Source organism: Stegastes partitus, unplaced genomic scaffold, assembly GCF_000690725.1.
Source record: "Stegastes partitus isolate 25-593 unplaced genomic scaffold, Stegastes_partitus-1.0.2 Scaffold586, whole genome shotgun sequence".
Classification (NCBI taxonomy): domain Eukaryota; kingdom Metazoa; phylum Chordata; class Actinopteri; family Pomacentridae; genus Stegastes; species Stegastes partitus.
Window position 1 is genome coordinate 231763 of NW_007578317.1, and position 22513 is coordinate 254275.

The window sequence follows — 22513 nt, forward strand, 5'->3', positions numbered from 1 at the left end:
GATTTGATGTGAGACTTGGTTGTTCAAACTCAGCAAACCAATGTTCATTTTTATCTCCAAATGTTTGCGAACCACATCATTGCTGCCAAAATTAAACCGGAAATTCTGTTTTCCTGTATCTCTGTGTCAATACGGTTATCGCCCCCGTAGCATGGAGGAAAAAATGTTACTATGAGTCACATAAATTAATAACGTAAAGTCAACAAAGTGTGAAAAGTGCGGTGAAGCCTTCTGAATTAGCGAAGACACCTCGTCTGGACTTGTTGTGTAGTACGGTGGGAAAAGCTAAAAGCTCACATCACTGAGCTGGAATTATTATAATCCATCTGCTTTGTCAAAAGTTTGTAATTCTGGACAAACATGTAAATTAATATTTTTTGTCCGTGATTTTACTAGCTGTTAACTGTAATTTAACAAAACAGGGGACATCTGTAAAGTTACAGTAAACTGCTGCTTAAAAATACAGTTAAGAAATATTTAAAAAGGATCATTTTGAAGAGCGTGGGTTTGTCTTTACAAACATAAAGCTCAGTTCTGACACGTCGCAGACTGAGAAACAACTTCAATTCATTTTCACCTGAATTTTCAGGCGTTTTTATGAAACATCTCAACAGAGAGAGTGACATGTGGCTCCACCTACAGGCGAGAACAAGCACTACAAACCGCGCATGCTTCTGGGAAATGAAGTCCCCTCATTGAAACGGTCTGTTAATAGGTACCAGTCACTGCTGCTTTACCAGGCACAGATGGCTGTTTGTTTTCGGTGTCGTTCCTCTCCTTATTGTCTTTGGGTAAATAAATAAGGGAGCGGCTACACGTGATGTAGCCAGTCCAGCTTCACTACTCCCTTCAAATTGTTCCTAATATTAAACTTTTACGGAAGTTTAATTCAAATGGTGGCGGCTCTAACGTGTCCTTGGCCGTGTGAACGCGTCCTACCGGCGCTGAGGTCATCACAGTCTGAACCTCTGGCCGGAGCGCGCACATCCCGTCGTGTTTGTGATACAGCAAGCTCAGAATAAACACCGTCGACCACCGCAGACGCTCCGTGTGCGCACACCGAGTCTAATAAGAGCAGCAGCAGCCGCGGCGGATTATCTGGGTTATCACCATCCTGCCGGCAGCTCGCACGCACAGACACCGGCAGCCGCCGCGCCGTTCCCGTCGTTCGTCCACGTTATTATGCGGGTCGCACATGTGTTACGGCGTCGTGCGAGGCTTCCTACCTGCACAACTGAGGGGAAGATGCTGCCTCGCACATGGCTCGGTGATGGTGAGAAGCTGTCTGGGGGGGCTGCAGCCAGGATCCTGTGTGATGCGAGGGGAAATCCTCCGGCTGCTCTGCTCACACGGGCTTTTCAGAAATGACTCATTGAGTGGAAGAACACACGGAGACGTCACTGAAATTGCGAAATTGTTTAACGCAGAGGTGTCACGATAGAGGCAGATCTTATAATAAATACATGAATCCCAACAGGAGCGGTGTAGCTGAGGCTACATGCAGTGGCTTAAAGAGGAAGGCTCAGCGAGAGACATGATGAAATAGGAATTACAGCCGGGTCACTACCTGGAGCCGCCGGTAGAGGGCAACAGAGACCGCGGTGCCCCAAACATGTTCCATGACGCCCGCTGTGCGCTTTTTTACCTCAACACGCTTCAGTCACAATGCTTTTATTGTATTCAGATGTGCCTCGTTTCACAGTTCTTTGTTGATTCAACAGGGATGCGTTTCCTTGTAATGAAATACTGTATTTGTGCACAAAGTTTTAGTTCCAAACTGGTGGGTTCAGTTTTTATGCATCTAGTGTTACACAGGGAAAGAAAAGTCTTGTAAGAGTTTTATTAAACAATTTACTGTTAGTTGACAGTGTTTTCTTTTGTTACATTGCAGATAACAAACCACAGAGGGGGGAACTATTATTTACATGTTAGTCATATAAAAACAGGCCCAAACTGTAAATAACAGCCTCATAGACAATCTGTATTTTTAGGTAATATAAAAATGTAATCTTTTAAAATGTATGACTTGACTATAAAATTAAGCTATTTTAGTTATATTTAGACAAGGCAAAAATATATAGCTTTAACAGATATCTGTGGTTATTTTAATGAAAAATTATGTCTACTAAAGATTGAAAAATTGTGAATAATTTTGTTGTTGTTGTTTTGACCATCAGCCCTTGTATTTTTACAAATCCCATGTTGTTGGTTTTTTTTTAGATTTTATTTTATTTTTATTTGTTCCTTGTTATTTTGGCTAGTTTAAGAGTAAAATTGTATTATTTGTAGGTGTATTTTTTTAATCTGCTAAAAAAAAATAATAATCCTGATATTATGATTATTATTTTATTTTATCTACAGTTTTTGAACATTACAGTTAAGCAATGGGGTTTTTATTGATTTTTTCTTCCTTTTTTTTGGAAACCATTTTTTATGGGTCTGTTTCTACAGTGTGGACAGAGTTGCCTTTTAGTAATAGTAATCAGGTGTGTTGGAAGAGGCAAATTTCTAAAACATGCAGGACTGTGGCCCTCGAGGACCAGGATTGCCCACCCCTCACAGATGTTCTTGTGTGTGAAGAGCATTCTGTAGACCACGCGTCCTTTTTCCATATGGCTCCATTAAACAAGCTTTTATGGCAGAAGGTTGGCACCAATATTCTTACAAATCACCATAAAATGTAAACAAATGGACAACACAAGATCTAACCACGACATCGCAGTTTTATTTGTGTATAAAACATATATACAAGACTTGCTGTACATAGCAAAAATAAAACACATCCCAACAGAGATACTTACGGAGACATATGATGTCTACAAAGCTCATCTGCACAGACTCAGGACACTGATGTCTATTGTGCAAATTCATACAAACGATGACCCCTTGGGTCTTACAGGGCTGTTTTAATGGCCCTTAATCACTTAGCCCACGGATAGGACTAAATATATTTACCGTATACATACATGCAGATTTAAAAAAATACGACCGTCTAAACTTGTCAACTTAAACAGGACAAAAGACTCGTGCGCAAAAGATAAGTATATAATACTCAATGCGAAATCAGAATGAATTCTGGCGTTTCATCGACGGAAACAAAGCATAGAATCACTGCGTATATTTACAAGTGATGCTGTCTCACTACGTTTTCTACATATCAAACATACTACAGTCTTTTTTCGCGGCTTTTGGGAGAACCAGCCACTACAATCTACCAGGGTCTCCACATCGCGGCGCTGACGGGCTGCGGGCCTGACTGCGCTCTGCTGGGGGCCACTGCGCCTCCGCCGCAGCGGGACTGGATCTCCGGTCTGGAGCTGAAGCTGGATTTCAGGCTCAGGAGTCTCTGATGGATCTGAGGGAAGGTCCTGGAGCTCTGAGCGCAGCAGTTCAGGCAGGCTGGGGTGACGGTCGCAGAAACAGACTGCTGGACGAAGTCGTTGACCCGCTGGCACGCGTCTTTGTCCAGGCTCGTTTTGGGGAGCAGAGCGGAGACGCGCTGGAGGCAGGCTTTGTAGCCGTCTTTGTAACTGTCTGCGGAATCTGAAAAAGTGATGGAACGTTAGTTTTGTTGTTCAAAAATACTAAGAATTGTACATTGTTTATCCATTTATTAGCAAAATATGATAAAGAAAGCAGAACGAGAACTCACTTTTGGTGTTAACAGGTGGAATGTCGCTGAGGAACCTCACAGTCATTTCCAGGATGTCTGCTTTCTCAAGCTTGGAATAGCGAGTTTTCTGGAGAAAATCAAAAAAAGCAAATGTTAATCCAATGAGTCCAAACGCTGTCTTGGCTATTAGGTTACATCTGCAACGTGGCTATATTGAAAATGCATATTGAAATGACTTACATCTCTGCCTGTGAGGGGAAGGATGAGGTTTTTCAAGTGGTTCAGGCTGTCGTTGATACGAGCGCGCCTTCTTTTCTCCATCAGCGGTTTCATAGTCTGGAAAAAAAGAACACGAAGCATTTAGTATTCAGTCGTTGCATTATATGTAAGATATAAGTGAAAATGTTTTAGAAAATAAAGCAGAATTCAGTCACTTCGCTTACCTTTCTGAGCTCAAGAGCCTCCTTCCTTTTGGCAACAGTTAGTCGTGGAGAAAAAGACTGGAGAGCTTCACAGGTCATGTTTGGAGACATTTTCAGCGTCGTCTTTGTGCCACAGAAATGTTCAAAGCCGATATCGGTGAGGATGTGTCTCTAACGGCCGGGAGCTGCGGTATTTATCCAGATTCTTGGCGTCGGTTTCCGTGCGTCACGGGTACGCCCCCAAGCCGAAACAAAACGATTTGGACTGTCCCCGGATTCGATCAAAACAACACAAAAGCATCACATTTGGCAAGATAACCATCTGTCTTCTACTTTAATCCAAGCCTAACTGCAGGGCGTGTCTGCGTTATGATCCATAGACCAATTTAAACAAAATATGCATCAAAAAAAGCTGAAAAACTGTGTGCGTAAAGTAGCTCAAAGTGTGGACGCACCGAATGCTCATTCACCAAATAACAATTCTGCAAACTCAAAAGTTTATATTATATTAAATATTCCCTTTTTATACCCTTTGTTTCATATTGTTAATGGAGTCGATTGTGGTTTTGTTTATAAAATATTACATAGGCTGCTTGGTGCGTAATTACGCAATGCTTAGAGGGGACAAAACAAAACGTAGGCGAGATGGTATTCGTTTATTTCTTAAGTTAACAATAAAATATGACAAGCTGGGTTCCGCACAGAATGTTTTCTTCAGAACAACTAATTGTCAGTGGAAATTGGCCATTGGTAAGATTTGTTTGGATGCTAAAGTTGCTGATGCTGTTCCATTCGGTTCTATTTTAATTGATTCTGTCATTTGCCCCTGTCTTATTTATATATATCATTTATATAATGCTGCGTATTTTCTAATAAATATACAGACTTACAACAACAGGATGCAATACATGCCTTACTGGCATAGGGGTCAGGCTTGCGTGTTTGGAAGGGTGTCCTCATAGATACAGACTCCAATCACATACCCAAGCCACGCTACTTTCCAAATAACATCTGCTCTTAGATTTTGACAACAATAGTTTTGCATATGACGTTTTTATGCTGTTTCTGCCCGGGGGGAGTCCGTACCTGTAGGGTGTATCCCACTGCTGCCAACGCCTCACCCAGGGAGGTGGGGGCTGAAAAACAGTGGGGGGTGGTGCTGGTCGATGTTCTGCAAATCACAAAAGCCACCGCCAAATATCAAAATGAACCTCAGTTTAAAGGTATTAAGCGTTTTGAAAAATTGTTCACCTGAAGTTGGGCGTGATGTGGCCTCTTTACTAACCACAAGCATTACGCACTGTAAAAGTTTGTGAAACAAACCTGAGGGAACCACAGCGAGAAGCTTTTCGGATTTTGAATAAAAACTGCAGGAACATGACAACCCATCAAATGCCACTGCACTCAGGGGAACCACGCGCGCAGCACGCGCCACGGGGACCAGATGGCTGTCTGTTACAGAGCTCCCCTCCCCACCCCACCCTCACCCTCCGTGTACGACTCCACCCCCCAACACACCCTCTCCTCCTGAGTATCCCGGTCGCACCGTGGATCCATCCAGCTCTCATCCATGCGCGCTCCCTCACACACATGCACAGACTCTTGCATATGCTCGTGCTCTTTTTTTTTCAAATAAACTTCACACGCACGACACATGATCTCCACGCAGTTTTGGCGTGGGTATCCCATCTGCATGCTTCTAATGGGCCCATGTTGTTAGTGTCCAACCGAAACGAACCATTCCGACCCCCCTGTTTTGTTTTGTTTTTTTTTTTACTCCATCCTGCAATTGTCTCCTTCAGCTTGACTCTTGGATATTTTGGCGTCCAAGCTATCATGAAATGCTTGTTTATTAGTACTGCATGGTGATGACGAAACGCTATGCTCAGTCTGGTGATTGAGGTGAAAGATGTTTGTCTGTGTTGCACGACTTTGTGAACAAAGAACGTGTTCATATGTCGTTCACGAAGGAAAACGCACAACTTGGAGGGGTTGTGACGTGGATAAACTTCAGAAAACAGGAGGACAAATCCAATTTAACAAATGTACAAACACAAGTGTAATAATGAGATGTCCCGCAAGCTTTTGTATTATTATTTATGTCTTCTGCAAATGATTATCAACCTCACACTACTCGTGCAGTTTCCCTTTTAATGGTGCAATAGGACATTAATATGGAATTGGGGGCGAGTGATTCAAATACGTGTGTATCTTTAGTGTTTTTACAATCTGAAATGTGAATAAATATGTTCATAAATACATGCAAAAGAGTCAAAATGTGGGATGTCAGCATCATATGGACATGATCTTTCGGTACATCCACGAAGCCAAGCGCTGGCCTGAAATTGAGAGGCACACTTGCTGCACGCGCCCCTCACCGCCCCGCTGGGATGGGATGGGGGGGTCTGAGGGGGGCACTTCTCAGTTTTACGCTTACGGTTAGAGTCCTCTTTTGTCTTTTCAAGCAAATTCGGCGTCGGCAACCCATCTGTGCAGGCCGGATAACAGGGAGCTTTGTCTGGAAACGTACCGACACTTCATGGGAATTACTGAGCGCTGGGATGGGGGAGAAACACTGACTTTTGCCGCAGCTTGATGTGAGCCGAGGGTCTCCAAACGCGGAGATCGACGCATCCAGTAGCTATTTTACGCACATTTGATCACCACACATGGACCAGCACTTCTAAACTGTTACTGAAAATTTAAAAAAGGATGTGTTCATATTGTATAATGTGTGAATCCTTCATTATATCCAACATGCAGATGATGTGCAGAGAGATCTTGTGCACAATGGGAGCACAACGCGCCAGTTTGTGCCGTTTCTGTGGGACTTCTTATTACATCCCATAGAAATGAATGCTTTTTAGACATAGTTTAGTGTCTCTGCCTGCAGATAAATATGGTGCACTGAAGCCAGTGGCACATAAAACTGGCATTTTGTATTTTTTTTTTTTGTATGATTTACAGAAAGAAAGAAAGAAAGAAAGAAAGAAAGAAAGAAAGAAAGAAAGAAAGAAAGAAAGAAAGAAAGAAAAAGAAAGAAAGAACAGCTGAGCCACATGGAAAAAGTCAGAACACTCCTTCATTTATCACATCTTCAAATCCATGCCATTTGAACCTAAAATCAAAGGTTTCTCATACGATGCCACTAAATTAAACCTCTGACATCTAAAGTCTGATTTTCTTGGTATTTAAATGTTTGATATCATCATGCCAATATTCAAAGAGCTCACTAAGGCCTTTTAGAAGAAGGTGTTTGCCTATTATTCTAAATTGTCCGTAGGTGTGACTGTGAGTGTGCTTGGTTGTCTGTCTCTAAGTGTGGCCCTGTGATGGACTGGAGACGTGTCCAGGGTGTCTCCTGCCTTCGCCCTAAGTCGGCTGGAATAGGCTCCAGCCCCCCATGACCCTAGTGAGGATTAAGCGGTGTATAGATGATGGATGGATGGATGTTTGCCTATTAGTCTGACAAGATATTTAAAAAGATCTCCAAATGGTTTTAAGGCACTACTGTCACTGTACTGAAAATCACCTGCAAGATGCAGATATGTCAAACAACTGCAGATTAGTCCAGGACTGGCTGCCCCAGCAAATTCAGCCTAAGAGAAGACTTTGTGATGCAAAACGACATCTCCAAAGAAAACCAACATATCCTCTCTAGATCTACAAGCAACTCTCGGTTTCAAGTGTTGCCTTGAAAGTTCGAAAGAGATTTGACCTATATGGGAGCTATGCCAAGAAAAAAAAAGCCTTTTCTGTCAAAAAAGAACATCAGATCAAAACGGTTTGTCAGTCATGTCATCAGGGGGCTTTTGTTATGCCTGCTAAAGAGGCTACAGCTTCTGAGGAAAAGAAGTTTAAGTTTGTTTTTCCAAATATGTCAAAAAAGTCAATAATTTCCATAGGATGTGATGAGTCTTTCTCATAACTGCATGTCTAATTAGGAAAATATATAATTAGACATATTGTGACATGTTTTTCAGGTGAATCATCTTTGCAATAATCTCAGCTTTGCTTGATCTTTCTGGGGAGTTGTTGCAAACCATTTCTGTTCATGAAGATCTTGTGTTGACATTTTAGTAGCCTTTTAGCTTTGGTATGAAATAACGTAGAATTCAACTATTTCTGTTGTCTTCATGAGACACAAACACTTACAAATAAAATAAATTGGAAAAGTATGATTAAAATGTATTGAAAAATTAAAAACTGAAAAGGTTTGCTAGTGCACAAAGTCTTGCTTCAGGAGAGTTTCAACTGAAACATTACAAACTTTCCACCAGCCTCGATGAGGTGCGTTTTCAAATGATGATGGGTTGCCGTCAATTCTTCCTTTTGTCAGCAAAGCAAGATAAACGTCATCAAATTAAATGAGAATTAATTTAAGTTGGTCTTTGCTTCCTTCTGAAAGCTGAACTTTGCAGCATCACGGCTGTTATGAAAACTGTTGTTTCATGGACTCAGAGAATGAAAGTAATGAAATGCCAAAACAGCCAAATACTAAACTAGCGGCAAATCTCTCCCAATGGAGGCAGCAAGTACACAAGTGAGATCAACAAAGAAGTCGAAGCATTGTCACAATTTTTATATATATTATGTTAAATTTATATGTACATTTGAGGAGTTCATTTGCAAAAACAGATAACTCCATTTCTGTAGATTTTCAGAAAACTTTCTGTTGTCGTTTGCTTGAGATAATATCAATCAAACTGAAGTTGAGTGGATTTGACTCAGTAGAAATGACAAAAATAGACATAACTTAAGTTTGATTGATTTTGTGTCAGGTAGATGATGGAGAAGTGGGTTTTCTGAAGGTTTTTGAAGATGGAGTTATCTGTTTTTGCAAATGAACTCTTCATTTTGATTTTGTTGGATTTTAGTCTTTTGACTGCATATTAAAAGTATTAATTCTATTGTAAGCGTTAATGTTTTATTCATCTACAAAGCTGAATTAGAGTGTATTCAATGTAACCACTGTATGCTAAAGTTAAATTGAAAAAAGGTGGGAAAAAATACAAATACGCATCCAACCTTGTATTAACACTACTAAATATTGCTAGAGCCATTTAATTGTAGAAGTCCCTAAACTAGGTAAATGGACATCACCTGTGTGTAGTCGACGGGTTTAAACTGTGTGTGAGGGTTATAAACACAACTGTATCTGAAAGGCCTAACTATTGGTGAGTCGGTATCCTGGCAACACACGTTCAAGACAAAGGACACAACCCAAACCCTTCAGACACAATGGGATTAAAGCACAACTGAGTGACCATGCAAGATAGAGACCAGTGTGGGAGGCCACTACTGTCTAAGATTCATGGGAGAGTGGTAAAGATCAAAATATAGGTTATCTCAGTCAGAAGGTATGCATTAGGACCACAACTACAATATCCGCTTTAAGTCACTCTCTGCATGTCTTCATCAATGTACCACTGCTAGTGTAAAGCACGGTGGTGGCAACATCATGCTGTGGAGATTCTCTACTGCAGGTCCTGGAAGGATTGTGAGGTTAGATTGTAAAGGCCAGTTCCTGATTCTGCATGACTGATGTAGACATTTGAAACCGGACAGAAGACACACATGTGGTTTTATTAATACTACATTAGGTACACTCGGACTACGGATAGTCTGTGTGGTCAAACATTTTTGGGTTGAACGCTGACTGGCACAGATTTGAGTGGATGACAAATTTTACATTGCATACACAATTGCCAATACACGGACATGAAGAGCATGAATTAGTCTTGAGTGAATGCAGCTAAAAATTCCAGGAGGGAATCTTGATGTGGGCTAAAAGAGATTGACAACTTGGAGAAGTGGTTTTTCATCAAGACTCCTTGTCTTGCTGGAAAACTGCTTCTCATGTCCAGGTGTAACGCTACGGTAACAGAGTCAGAGTCCAGATCTCAGTCAGGGAATGTGTGTGTGCTTGAACACAGAAAAATGACGAAACATGTCTGTGCAAAGCCGACGCAGGGCTATCGACACAGATTCAACATGATAATTCGCTCTGGGGAGAGGATTATCGGCTACTCGCTGCCCTCCCTGGAGAGCACTGCAACCTCTCGCATCCTCAGGAAAGCAAAAATAATAATAAAGTGCACACATCCTCACTACAATCTGTTTCAGCAGCTGCTTTCAGGCAGATGTTACTGACAGCAAAGACTAGAACAGCCACATTTAGAGACAGGTTTTTTTTTATTACTTTCTTTAACTCTAGGACACTTTGACTCTTTAACTGGTGCTAATTGCAGCACACTTGAGAGCATTACTGCACTTTTGACTGATCTCATTTGCATTTATTATTTATATATTAGTCACTTTTTAAGACAATCATTTATTGCTGAATGCAGTGTATGTATAAGAGCAGGGGTGTCCAATCCTGGTTCTCGAGGGCCACAATCCTGCATGTTTTAAATGTTTCCGTCTTCCAACACACTTGATTCAAATGATCAGCTCATCATCAAGCTCTGCAGAAGCCTGATAACAATCCTGATCGTTTGAATCAGGTGTGTTGGAAGAGGGAAACATCTAAAACATGCAGGATTGTGGCCCTCGAGGACCAGGATTGGACACCCCTGTATTAGAGGGTGTATAGTTTTTAAGCAACAAGGGAGTTGCGCTCCTGATCTTGTTGTATGTTTTTGCATATAGTGACAACAACGGCTTTCTGATTCTGATTTCTGACTCAATTGCTACCAACGATACATCTGCGAAAAAAATATTTGATTGTGTTTTACTGAATTTAGATCATTTTGTTGAGATCTGTTGACATAAAGGGTCTGTTTCTGTTTATTGTCAAAAGGCCACGTTACGTCTGAAATCTCTTTATTAGAAACACCACCATACTAATACTAGTGACCACAGAAGCCACTAAAATACACTGAGCTTACTGGGATGTTCATGAAGTCGTGCTCATGCTGGAAGGAGGGTAATTGTGGCCATAATGGTATGCACATGGTCAACAAGAACACTGAGGGGTGCTGTGACATTCAAACCATGATTGATCGGCATAAAGGAGCAAAAAAGTGCCAAGAAAACACTCCCCTCACCGTTACACTGGCATCACCAGCCTGGACTGCTGACACAAAGCAGGATTCTAACCATTAAAGCTGAAATCTGAATTGATCATCTGGATATCTCAGCATAAAAGGAGACTCATCAGACCAGACTATACCATGTCCCAACCTTTAGTCAGCATGTCAACACTTCTAGTGAAAGATTTAGAAAGAAAAATGGTCATTCCTTTTCCTTCGATACAATCAACAGAATATGAGCATTCATTGTGCCGCCAAGCCCGCCCAACCCCCACACCGAGCCATCCTACATCTGCTCTGTCCTACCAGATCACTCCTCTTCTGTCTCTTAGTGTATTGACTGATGCTGTTTCCTGAACTCGTCTCCCCTTGACATTGTCACATTATTGGACCATCTCTGCTCAATATGAAGTGGTCTCTCTTATCAGGCCATTTTTCTGAATCTTTCAAATTGGCTTCTGTTCAACCTCTTCTAAAGAAACTGCACCTAGTGTATCAATGAATTACAGACACATTTCTAACTTGCCCTTTACATCCAAGAAAAAAAATAGTCTGCAAGCAAATTCTGAAGCTGGTTCAAGAAAATGATATGTTTGATAAATCAGCACCATGACAGCTTATGACATACGAATGCAGTCAGGACTTGGTGAAAACACCATTTTGATTGCTTTAGACTGGTTGTACCAGTAGACATGATTTAATCGCGCTATTCTACTTGTTCAGTTAGAAAAATGGGATATCTGATGTAGCACTAAACCTGTTTTCCTCATTTTTATCTAACTGCAAGTTTTGCGTTTCAGTTGATGCAAAGTAGGGTTTTCAGAAGGTCAGTTCTTGGACCCATTTTTTGTCCATTATCTATGCTATTGGGTTGTGTGTTTTATCATGGCTATGCTGATGATATACAACTCTACTCATCTATTAAGCCCACAGAATTCTCCATTTGAACTACTCGGCACAATTGCCTAGCTGAGAGTAACTGGATGCCTCATCATTTCAACTAAATCCCAGTAAAAATAAAAGTGTAGTTTTGTCCCCAGATCATGTCTCGACTAACATTTTGGTTCATTAGCTACAAATAAAAAAATCTGTCTCCAAAAACCTCGGCATCATTTTTGACTACCACTTGAAATTTGGTAAACATGTCAAGACACATATTCAGTCCTGCTACTTTGACCGGAGAAACAATGCAAAAATATCATCTTTCCAACAGCTGGAAGTGGTCACTGATGCTTTTCTCTCCTCCTGTTTAGACTATTGCAGTGCTCTCTGGTCCTGCTAAAGCCAATATGCTGTTATCTATTTACAGTTAGTTCAAAACTCTGCAGAAGGATTACTTCTTACTAAGACCTCATATTGCTGCCATGTCACCCAAATTCTGATGACACAACACTGGCTTCCAATTCAATTTAGAATCCAATCTGAGATCCTCCTCCTAGTTTATAAAGCCGTACAGAACCTTGCTCCACATCATTCAGTCAGTAAGTTCTCTTGAACATTTCAGGTCACAATAAAAGACAGATCTTCGTTGTTTGTGCTTGTGTTATTAGGTGCACTGATTTGATCTGCCATGCTTCTGTTTTTGATTTTTACTGTCTGATGTCACTTGCTGTAATGTTACTGTCCTTTTGTTTTTATTTATTTTCTCAGGAAAACCTTGCTTTTAAAAATTGATATACACTGTACGTGAAATTCTAGTTCTTATGTATCTCCAGCGACTCTGTGGTCACAGTAGCCTCAGATTTCTGTTCTTGGCTAACAGGAGAGGAACCCCTTATGGTGTGCTGCTGTAGCCCATCTGTCTTATGGCTTGATATGCTGCCTGTTCAGAGACGCTTTCGTTGTCACAACAGAGTGATTATTGGAGTTACCACAACATTTCTACTACTGCTACTCTGCTCATTATCTTTTGACCCCGTTTATCAATATGAGGTTTCACTCAGTGGAGATGCTGCTGACTGGACGCTTTTTGTGATTAAACTCTAGAGACTGTTGCAGAGAAAATCCCATTAGAGCTGCAATTTCAGAAATATTCAAACCAGCTAGTCATGTGAATGTCACTGAGATCCAATGTTTTCCATTCTGATGCTTTAGGAGAACATTACCTGAAACTTTTGACCAGTTTCTATTGACCATGACTTCATGGACTGCTGCCAGATGATTTGGGGATAATAAGAATCATCAAACATAGAGATTTAACACACAAACATGTCTAAAGGTGATGCATACTTAAAGACACAACATCCTGGTTGTCAGTGTCTTTTTTTATTTTCATGAAACTGCCTTTTCATAAATCATTTTTATCTTTGAATCACTATTTAGACAAAACGTGTTTTCCTGCGAATGGTTAGACGGTAGACCTCCTCACACTTTTTCTATGAGTTTTCCAACAACATAGATTATGCTTGAGCCTTGTTCTATCTCTTACAGTCAAGCAGACATTTGTGGTTTATAGCCACCTGAAAATGATGGTAACATCACATTATGTTGCACAGATTCCCTTTTCTTTAGCAAACAACTACAGATAAAGGCACAGTCACTAACAGTCATGAAATCTTTTGTTTTTAATCATCATTGCATCCTTGCAGCTACTAATTTCTTCTCATGCTCCCACTCTTTACCACCGCTTGTCTGCAAAAACGTCAATGCAGTGATGGTGAATGTGTCCCAAGACTCCAACAAGCGCCCACTCAATCCATGATTTGTCCACTTACACATATTTTAATCTCAACAGGAGTAACACAACTCTAGTCTTAACACTGTATTTAAGAACAACCACAGCAATCCTCACATACACATTCAAATATTTGTACATGTGTAGAACATGTAGATGCACTTCAAACGTATGTAGATGGTTTATATTTATATACTGAGTAGCTTAGTCTTTGGTAAGGTCAAGTTTACAAGCTGGTTTTCAGCTGTTATCAGCCTCAAACTGTTACTAAGAAAGAAAGAAAGAAAGAAAGAAAGAAAGAAAGAAAGAAAGAAAGAAAGAAAGAAAATCAGTGTTCTTAAAAGGGTTGTTCTTGGTTTTTCAAGCCAGTGCAACTTAACTAGTTCAACAACTGTACAATTAATCCTAGTTTACTTTTTCAAGTCATTAGTATCAAAATACGCCACTTTTTTCAGGTTTTTATCATCATATGATCAATAAATTAGTGAAAAGCACCATCATAAGGCATCTTGCAAGTGCTTCTTTTGTTCAACCAGCAGCACAATATTTACAAATAGCCATTTTCTTATGATAAATAACAATGAACTATCAAAAAAAATGTTTTTTCTTCCTGTAAACTGAATACTGAAGTATTCAGAGTTATGTTGTATATAACTGGCTTATATGAGATGGAGGACAGAGTCTAATCCATTTCTGTGCAACAGATTTTGAAGTTCAGCTGGTGTTTATGAGGGCTCAGCAGCCAGAGTTGGACAAATGAAACGGGTGTGCATGAAAACAAAAAGGAGGGAATTTAAAATGACTGACATTTATCACCTGATAACTAAGGCCTCATATAAACTTTACCTGAACAGAATGATGAATCTAGGTTCAGTCCTCCGTCTCTTAGATTAAACATGTGCTAAGAAAAGATTGTCCATCCATCCATCCATTATCTATACACCGCTTAATCCTCACTAGGGTCGCGGGGGGGCTGGAGTCTATCCCAGCCGACTCAGGGCGAAGGCAGGGGACACCCTGGACAGGTCACCAGTCTATCACAGGGCCAGAAAAGATTGTCTACATGGAAAACCAGAATACTTTCTAAGTGTACTCACAAAGAGGACACTTGACTGAGCAATTCTCTCCTCAACGCCTAATCGAGGGATACGTTGCATTTGTAGCTGTACAGTCAGAAAATCAAACCTAAGACAAAGTAATCAGGACAGTAAGATAATGAAGATAGTTTGTTTCTTATATTCCAAACCATGATGTTGGATAATTCTTGAAATGTAACAGAGATTAGGAAATGAATCTCTGCTCTCTTTAGCCTCCCTGCTGCACTACCACAGCAGGATATTGTCAAAGTTTCCAAACAACTTTAACTAAAACTCAAGGATCCAAATTTCAAGTGAATAAAGCTAGTTGCTGTCTAAAATCTAAGATCACAACAAGTTCCCCTCCCATCACAACATTGTCCTGTCACAGCAAACAACAAACATTAACTTTATGAGATGCCTAAATCTTATTTTAACATTTCATTTACATTTTCTAACACATTCCTACATCTGCCATCATGAAACAAATACTCACAATCCTAATAACAAAACACACAGCAGCAACACACATATTCCATCGATAGAAAAACAACCTCAATATCTTCATATCTGATCAACTTAAACGAAACACGTGAAATATAGTGAACAAACAGTGCTTTACAAATGTATTAGACCACCACCCAATGTAAGGTTTATGCCACAGCTGCCTTAAATTAACAGCATTGTTAATTACCTAAATCATTTTTTAATGTTTCTCGAACCAAAATGACATTTTTAATACGAAAATATAATTATTATTGTTATCCATGAATTTTCAGTTTTACTGTTTTACAAAAAAAATGAAAAAAATAGTAAAGCACATTATTATTTCTTGATTAAGACGTCTATTTATAGTCATTTACTTGCATTCCTGGACAGAAAAAAATTGTTTTCATGGTTGACTATGAGCTGGCTCAAATTTGGTTATAAAAAGGTGAATTCAGTTAGAAATTCCTCATTCATGTTCCAAATGGTCAAATGTTGAGAGCTGAGTGTGAGTTAAAGCACTTTATGATGCTGATGGTCTACACATATACATAGTTCTTAACAAATGAGACAGGTGGTCTCATGCATTTGTTAAGCTGTCAGATGTGAGTTTTCAAAATCAATTCTATCAGTCAGTTCTATCAATATGATCTCTACTTATTACACCATGTTTTACCCCCCTGAACTTTCAACAATTAAAATCAGAGTAAACTGGTTCTTTTCAAAAGCGATTTGTCTTTTCCAGTTCTAACAGAGTATTAACAGAATGTGATTTCTGCAGGAATCTGAAGAGAATTTACTTTATTTTCCGCAAATGAATGTAGATCAAGCATTTGGACTGTACCTCTGAGTTGCATGTGTGTCTTTCTGTTTGTTTGGTATTTATCTTTTCCTTTAAATGACCACTCTCTATCCTCTATCCCAACATAGTTCTATACAGAAGAACTTCTTGATATTGATATAAACTCGCTTAATTTTCTCAAACGTGTATTTTACCAATTTACAGACAGTATGTTTCCATTCTTTGAGCATCCATCCAGCTTTATGGTGATTTTAAAACAAAGTCATACAAAGTTTTAAAAACACCACAAAAAATAATACTTTATAAACTCAGCTACTGGAACAGGTACAGGTCATTATTGCTCAGCATTCAATAAGGAGTTATAAAGTCATATTGGAGTGTCATTATTAGAAAGAATGGAGAATGTATTGATGAAAATTCATTTTGTTGGTCAACTAACAGTATACACTATTACTCTAATAATATTCTTATTAAACTTATTGGGTTTAAGCATGCACAAATGCGTTATATCCAGCAAATCAAAGCACCTGTAATGGGTTTTTTAAAAGAAAAGAAAAGAAAAGAAAAGAAAAGAAAAGAAAAGAAAAGAAAACTGTGCACAGAAAGCTGTAGAATCTTACATATAGGATGAATAATAAACACATGAGACATCAGTATATTAGTTTCCAATAGTGTTTAGTTAAAGTGGTAAATTTGGGATACATAGAAAAACTACCAAACCTCATTGTATTAATTGTCATCATACTGCAGTAATAACGGGTTGATTTGTGAGGCTATGCTGTGTCATTACTGTTTTTGGAGTTCTGCCAGACCTTTCTTTGTAGCTCACGGCTTCACTAATCTCAGTGTTTCCGATCACACAGTCGACGCAGCTTCTTCCCACAAATTTGGCGGCAACCAGAGAGGCGCCTCACATCAGCAACAATAGAGCAGCTGCTCAGCAGCATCAATGGCTCTGGATGACCTGTGGCTTCGTGCGTTTGCGCGCCTTTTTCGTTCCTTTCACCTCCCTGAGAATCCTCTCGTGAAGGTCTTAGGTTAAGAATAAATTTGACATCCTTCAGGAAACCAAAGATCAGACAACACGAACATCTTTTTTCAAAGAACTTTTATTGAAAATCTTTTGTCAATGAAAAAACAATAAAAAAGTCACATTTTTTTTCCTCAAATGAGTGAATCAATATAATCCTACAACACACAGTGTTTACAGACTATTCTGTTGCACAGACCAAAATACTTTTAAGTCCATCGTGCAAACCTCAAACCAAATAACCCTTGGGGTTTTACAAAAGTGTTATCTACAACCCATATCTCTGAAACCCCAAAGAGGATTGCATTTTTAAAAAGCTCATAGACTTCAGGTTCTTGGAGATCTGTGCTCGTGCCTTCTGGCATTAAACGCAAAGCGAGTCAAATGCTGAATTAAATAAATAAACAGCAACTCCAACAATTCTTCTTCTTATATGCTGAGACTAACATTATTTAGATACAAATGACAATAAAAACATCGCAAAAATAAATAACACATGAGTCAAGTGTCCATCTAATCTACCAGGGTCTCCACATCGCAGCGCTGACGGGCTGCGGGCCTGACTGCGCTCTGCTGGGAGCCACTGCGCCGCTGCTGCGGGACTGGATCTCCGGTCTGGAGCTGAAGCTGGATTTCAGGCTCAGGAGTCTCTGCTGGATCTGAGGCAAAGTCCTGGAGCTCTGAGCGCAGCAGTTCAGGCAGGTTGGGGTGACTGTGGCAGACATGGACTGCTGCACGAAGTCGTTGACCCGCTGGCACGCGTCTTGATCCAGACTTGTTTTGGGAAGCAGAGCGGAGACGCGCTGAAGGCAGGCTTTGTAGCCTTCTCTGTAACTGTCTGCGGAGTCTGGAGAGAGAAGAGATCTGGTCAGTGACTGGAATTTCATATGAAGCATGTGTGAAAGTAATAAGAGATTTTTTTGCACAAGGTATTGTGGAGATGATGCTCACCTTTGACTGGGGAGGAAGGCAGGTCTCTGAGGAAGCGGACGGTCATTTCCAGAATATCAGCTTTCTCCAGTTTGGAGTAACGTGCGTTATCTTTGCCAACAAGGGGCAGAATGAGGCTCTTCAAATGATTGAGGCTGTCATTGATGCGAGCACGTCTTCTTTTCTCCAGCAAGGGTTTCAGAGTCTGAAAAAAAAATAATGAAAAAACGTTATTCAGCTGCACATTTAGTGGAATAAAATCAGAAAACTTAACCAGTAAAGCACACAGTGATGCAGTTTCTCTTTTCCTTACCTTTCTGAGTTCGTTGGCTTGTTTTCTCTGGGCCACGGTGGACCTGGCAGGGAGAGGCTGGCTGGCCTCAGCACTGATGCTGGGAGTCATTTCGTTTCTGCTTGTTGTTGTGCTTGTGGAGGGGAGATACTTGCTCTGGGAGCGGCTGAGTTGAAGTGTGCCGCAGAGCTGGAGAGCCTCCTATTTATGTGGCTCCGGGGCGTCAGAGGGGAGGGAACACAAGCCATTGTGCGCTGGGTTTGACACCGGGGGGGCGATGCCTTTGGGAGATGAGTAGAGGTCCTGTCTGCGCCATCTGGTCCCTCTGGGCCCCTGCGTCTATACGCTGGTATGCGGAGTTTCGTGATAGTGTTGCGTTTTATTTAAAAATTAACGCTTTAACGTTCTTCCAAGATCTAGTTACGCACTGACTTATAACGGTGGTGTTTTCCTGAACACGGAGCACAAGTAGATATTTCTGGATATGTTGTAATTCACTACAGTGAAAATTGCGCCTTTTTCCACAGATTTGCACATAAATATAGTAAATTAATAATCTGAATGTAGAAGTTCATTGTTTATGATTCTGTTCACTGTTGCATTGAAAATTACGCACAAATTAATGAACAAATCAGCTAAAAGTCTTCTTTAGAGACATCTGGAAGTTGCTCTGCTATAAGTGACCAATTCCAAACTTATAAATGAAAACAATGAACACATACACGCGTAAAGTCGCCGCGTTTATTTGTGCTTGTACCTCAGATAGCGTATCCAGCAGCCAGCAAAACACAAAGCCAGAGGAGTGAATCTGGAGGTGACGAGCTTAATCTATTCCTAAAATTAATAAAGCAGATACCCAAGCCACGCTATGTATGGATTAACATCTGCTTGTGGACCCTCAGTCAGCTGCTTGTTTCCAATATCAACAACAAGGCGTTTACCTGCAGCTCTGGGGGAGGAGACTGGAAAACAGGCAGAGAGAGGAGAGCATCTGCAGTGTGTACACCCCATTTATATGCGTCACACAAACGTTGGATGGAAAACACGTTGATAGACACGACTGATGTGGTTCAGTCAACGTTTGGAGTTTTGTTTTTGCGCTTCGTCCTTAAAGTTCTGCAAACACAATATTGAACACAGACCCAGCTGAACTTTAACCGAACAGCTTTTATTTCCACATATTTAAATAGTTTCAGTTCTTCTCTGCTGCTGGTTATTTTACTGAACACATCTCTGAGCTGCCAGTGGGATTCACGCGTTCGGCACGCGCCACAACCGCGCAACAGATGGGAATCCTCCTCCTCCGCCTCCTCCCCTCCACCTCCCCCCACTCCCCTGTCTGCTGCTGCTGCTGCTCCCATCAGCATCCAGGCTCCAGCTCCCGTCCTCACCATCGCTGCGCTTCAGCTACGTTTGTGTGTGTGTGTGTGTTTTTTTGGAGAGGGGGAGGCTTGGATACAATGGCGCAATTGTTCCAAGCCGATGTCAGTAACAAGCAGAGAAGAAAAAACACTGCACAAGTTCATCAAATGAGTCTAAAAGCATTAAAAAACAAGTCAGTATTTAAAAGAAGAATCAAGTTAGTATTTAAAAGAAGATCTAAGCTCTATACTCCTAGGAGCTTATTTTGTGCTGAATATCAACGAACACACCAAATATTTGCATTTCTAACAAATATTGCGCATGGAACTGTTTAGAAAAAAAGCACTCTTGAGATATCTACTAAATTCCAGCTGAGTTGTACCCATTTGAAACCAGATATATGCCGCTCAAACAGGAGCCCCACATCGTTTTTAGTAAAGGTCCTCGATCACAAGCTGCCCCCACTGAGGGATTTGAACCTTCCTCTCTTTTTTTTTTGTCAAGCATTACAAATGCACGGTTTTGCACGCGCCCTGCCCCATGGGGCCCCAAATAACTGCCATCAAGTCCAGTCTGGGAGCTGGCCCTTCGAGATAAGACAAAAAAAAAAAAAAGTCCGAGAGAGGCTTCAGTTAGGATCCTTTTTGTCCTGGTTTCAGCGTGGGTCTCCATCTGTGCGCGCACAGTGATCCTTTGTTGAAGGATGTACAGGAAAGTGGAACCACTCAGGAGGGTTTCAGGAACTTTATGGGAAATGCATGTTGTTGGATTCTTTGTTTTTTTTCAGTCAGTGTTTAATTAAATCACTGTTTTCCAAATGTCAGATAAAGACAAAGCTCTCATAATGTTTTATTATATATTATTATTATGATTATTGAAGGCAATAAGAATTAATAGATGTATTAGTTTTACAGTAGGATTAAGCAGTGAAAATGCAAAAACGAATGTATTCCCTGCAAACATCTAAAATCTTAGTGCTTCAGTTTGAGTATAAAATCTGATAAGTTAGAATTTGACCGGCATGAGACTGACACGAGCCAAAGCGTCCAGACAGATGGAGCCGAAGCGAGTTAATTGAGGCGTGAAACCAAAAAAGCGTCCACGGACCCTGTGCTGTTCAAGGTGATCGTCTCCATCGCGGCTTCGTGGAAGCTTCCAGACTTGGAGGGTTTTTTTTTTAGCCTTCAAATCGTGACGGTGCCTCAAACGATGTCTGGCATCCCAAGCCAAAATCTACGCCACCACATGACACCGAGGCACCGGAGGGCTGCTGTTAGTGTCTGGACAAAGAGACGAAACTCTCATACTTTATAACATGTAGACTCAAAAACAGTCTCCTAAAGATATAAACAATGGCTTAAAATGGACTTAAATTATATTAAAGAAATTCAATATGGGGTTAAAATTATTTTTAAAATGGTCAAGTTTGGTGTGTTTCAACTGCAGCTTTCACATTTTTATTGCAACAATTTTCAACAAAGAAGGATGAAAAATAAGTACTTATAAGAACTTATTTTACTATGGAATAAAAAAGAAAACTCAGATATTACTATGAAACCTAATGTAAATAAAGTATGTCTACTTATTGAAACATATTTGATGCCTCTGTATGAACTGAGCCCTACTGTTCCCCTATTTGCTTAAAAAAAGAACACTGCAAGAAATATTTCTGGCTCATTTTTCTTTTGTTAGTGGAGAAGTCTTTGTAAAGCTGCAACACAGCATAATTTGACTAAAACTAAAAGTCTAAATCTAAAATGATTGCAATGCATGATTCTGCTAGTTATACAGTTTCTTTGCCAAAATATAAACTTGCTCACTGTTATTGCAAATCTATAATATTTGCAATAACATTGATGATAGAATAATATAGATAAAAGGTAAGATAAGATAAAAAGAGATAAAAATGATAAATGGAACAGTTACGAGAATGAATCATCAAAGGTTAAACTGTCAGAGGTCCCAGAACTACACATGTAAGAGTCTGAAGATACACTAGTGCTTTATTTTATATTGACAGAAATACTGCAGAGTGATGAGTAAGTCGTCATAGCAACCAGTTTTGTTTCACCAAAAATTAATATTAACATTCAAAGTCATAAAGACTGAAAATCAGGACAATCAAGCCCCACCAACAACACCAAGATCAAAAAGATGATGGCAACATGTGTACACACAAGTAGAGCAACTACTAACTGTTGATGTACAGACTCTGGAGGAATTTAACACATTTCTGTGTATCTAACACTCCTTTTGTTGTTTTTTTCCCTACATATTTATCACACAAAATCCAGTGAAAGCTTAAACAAGACAGTACCATCCCAGAAATGATTACAGCATTCTGGAAGAAAAAAAAAAGAGTTTCTTAGTTTTATTCAGTGGCTCAATGACTAATAAAGTGTGGTTGTCTTTGTAAAATAAAGTCACATTTCAATACGAGCTGCTTCTCACACAATCGACTGCACATCATGACTTACTACCTTTTGTCAATATCACAGCCTTTATTGTTTATACGTAGTAGAAAGAGAGGAAGGGAGAGAAGGGGTGTTATATTATTTTGTGTGTCTGAGTGTGAGTTGTCGAGGAAAACTGCTTAACTGATAACTTAAAACACACTAAACACGATGCAGGGCGCTGGTAAATATAGTGTAAACAGTGTGGAGATTATTAACAGAGTTCATCCAGATTGTTAAAGGAGGACTGTAACAGTGTTTTATAGTTTAAAAAAAATAAAAAATCATGTGCTGTTAGTTTTCAAAGTTCAACCTCAGAATCAGTTTTTCACACCATGT

The 22513-nt window shown here is 40.0% G+C and overlaps 3 protein-coding genes across 3 annotated transcripts in view; all 3 read right to left on the reverse strand.

Moving 5' to 3' along the window:
• Positions 1-1297, reverse strand: part of acot7 (acyl-CoA thioesterase 7) — a 63266-nt gene extending 61969 nt beyond the window's left edge. Inside the window, exon 1 of the mRNA XM_008288981.1 lies at positions 1227-1297. Coding sequence (XP_008287203.1) covers positions 1227-1261 — 35 coding nt within the window. The 5' untranslated portion in view covers positions 1262-1297. The remainder of the gene's footprint in view (positions 1-1226) is intronic.
• A 1914-nt stretch (positions 1298-3211) lies between these two features.
• LOC103362587 (transcription factor HES-2-like) lies at positions 3212-4152 on the reverse strand. Its single transcript, XM_008288983.1, has 4 exons — positions 4057-4152; positions 3854-3949; positions 3653-3740; positions 3212-3543 (listed from the first exon to the last, which is right to left on the reverse strand). The coding sequence occupies exons 1-4, from the start codon at positions 4144-4146 to the stop codon at positions 3212-3214; spliced, it is 606 nt and encodes a 201-aa protein (XP_008287205.1). The 5' UTR covers positions 4147-4152.
• A 13503-nt stretch (positions 4153-17655) lies between these two features.
• On the reverse strand, positions 17656-18470 carry LOC103362588 (transcription factor HES-2-like). Its single transcript, XM_008288984.1, has 3 exons — positions 18381-18470; positions 18089-18272; positions 17656-17984 (listed from the first exon to the last, which is right to left on the reverse strand). Exons 1-3 carry the CDS (start codon positions 18468-18470, stop codon positions 17656-17658), a joined length of 603 nt encoding a protein of 200 aa, XP_008287206.1.
• Between the last annotated feature and the right edge of the window lie 4043 nt (positions 18471-22513).

Excerpts from the sequence above, each read along its gene's own strand:
- LOC103362587 (XM_008288983.1), bottom strand. The coding sequence starts at position 4,146 with ATGTCTCCAAACATGACCTGTGAAGCTCTCCAGTCTTTTTCTCCACGA. Across the intron at positions 3,950-4,056 it reads AGGCTCTTGAGCTCAGAAAG|ACTATGAAACCGCTGATGGA; the intron begins GTAAGCGAAGTG and ends CTTTTTTTCCAG. Across the intron at positions 3,741-3,853 it reads TTCCCCTCACAGGCAGAGAT|AAAACTCGCTATTCCAAGCT; the intron begins GTAAGTCATTTC and ends GATTTTCTCCAG.
- LOC103362588 (XM_008288984.1), bottom strand. The coding sequence starts at position 18,470 with ATGACTCCCAGCATCAGTGCTGAGGCCAGCCAGCCTCTCCCTGCCAGG. Across the intron at positions 18,273-18,380 it reads AAGCCAACGAACTCAGAAAG|ACTCTGAAACCCTTGCTGGA; the intron begins GTAAGGAAAAGA and ends TTTTTTTTTCAG. Across the intron at positions 17,985-18,088 it reads GCCTTCCTCCCCAGTCAAAG|ACTCCGCAGACAGTTACAGA; the intron begins GTGAGCATCATC and ends TTCTCTCTCCAG.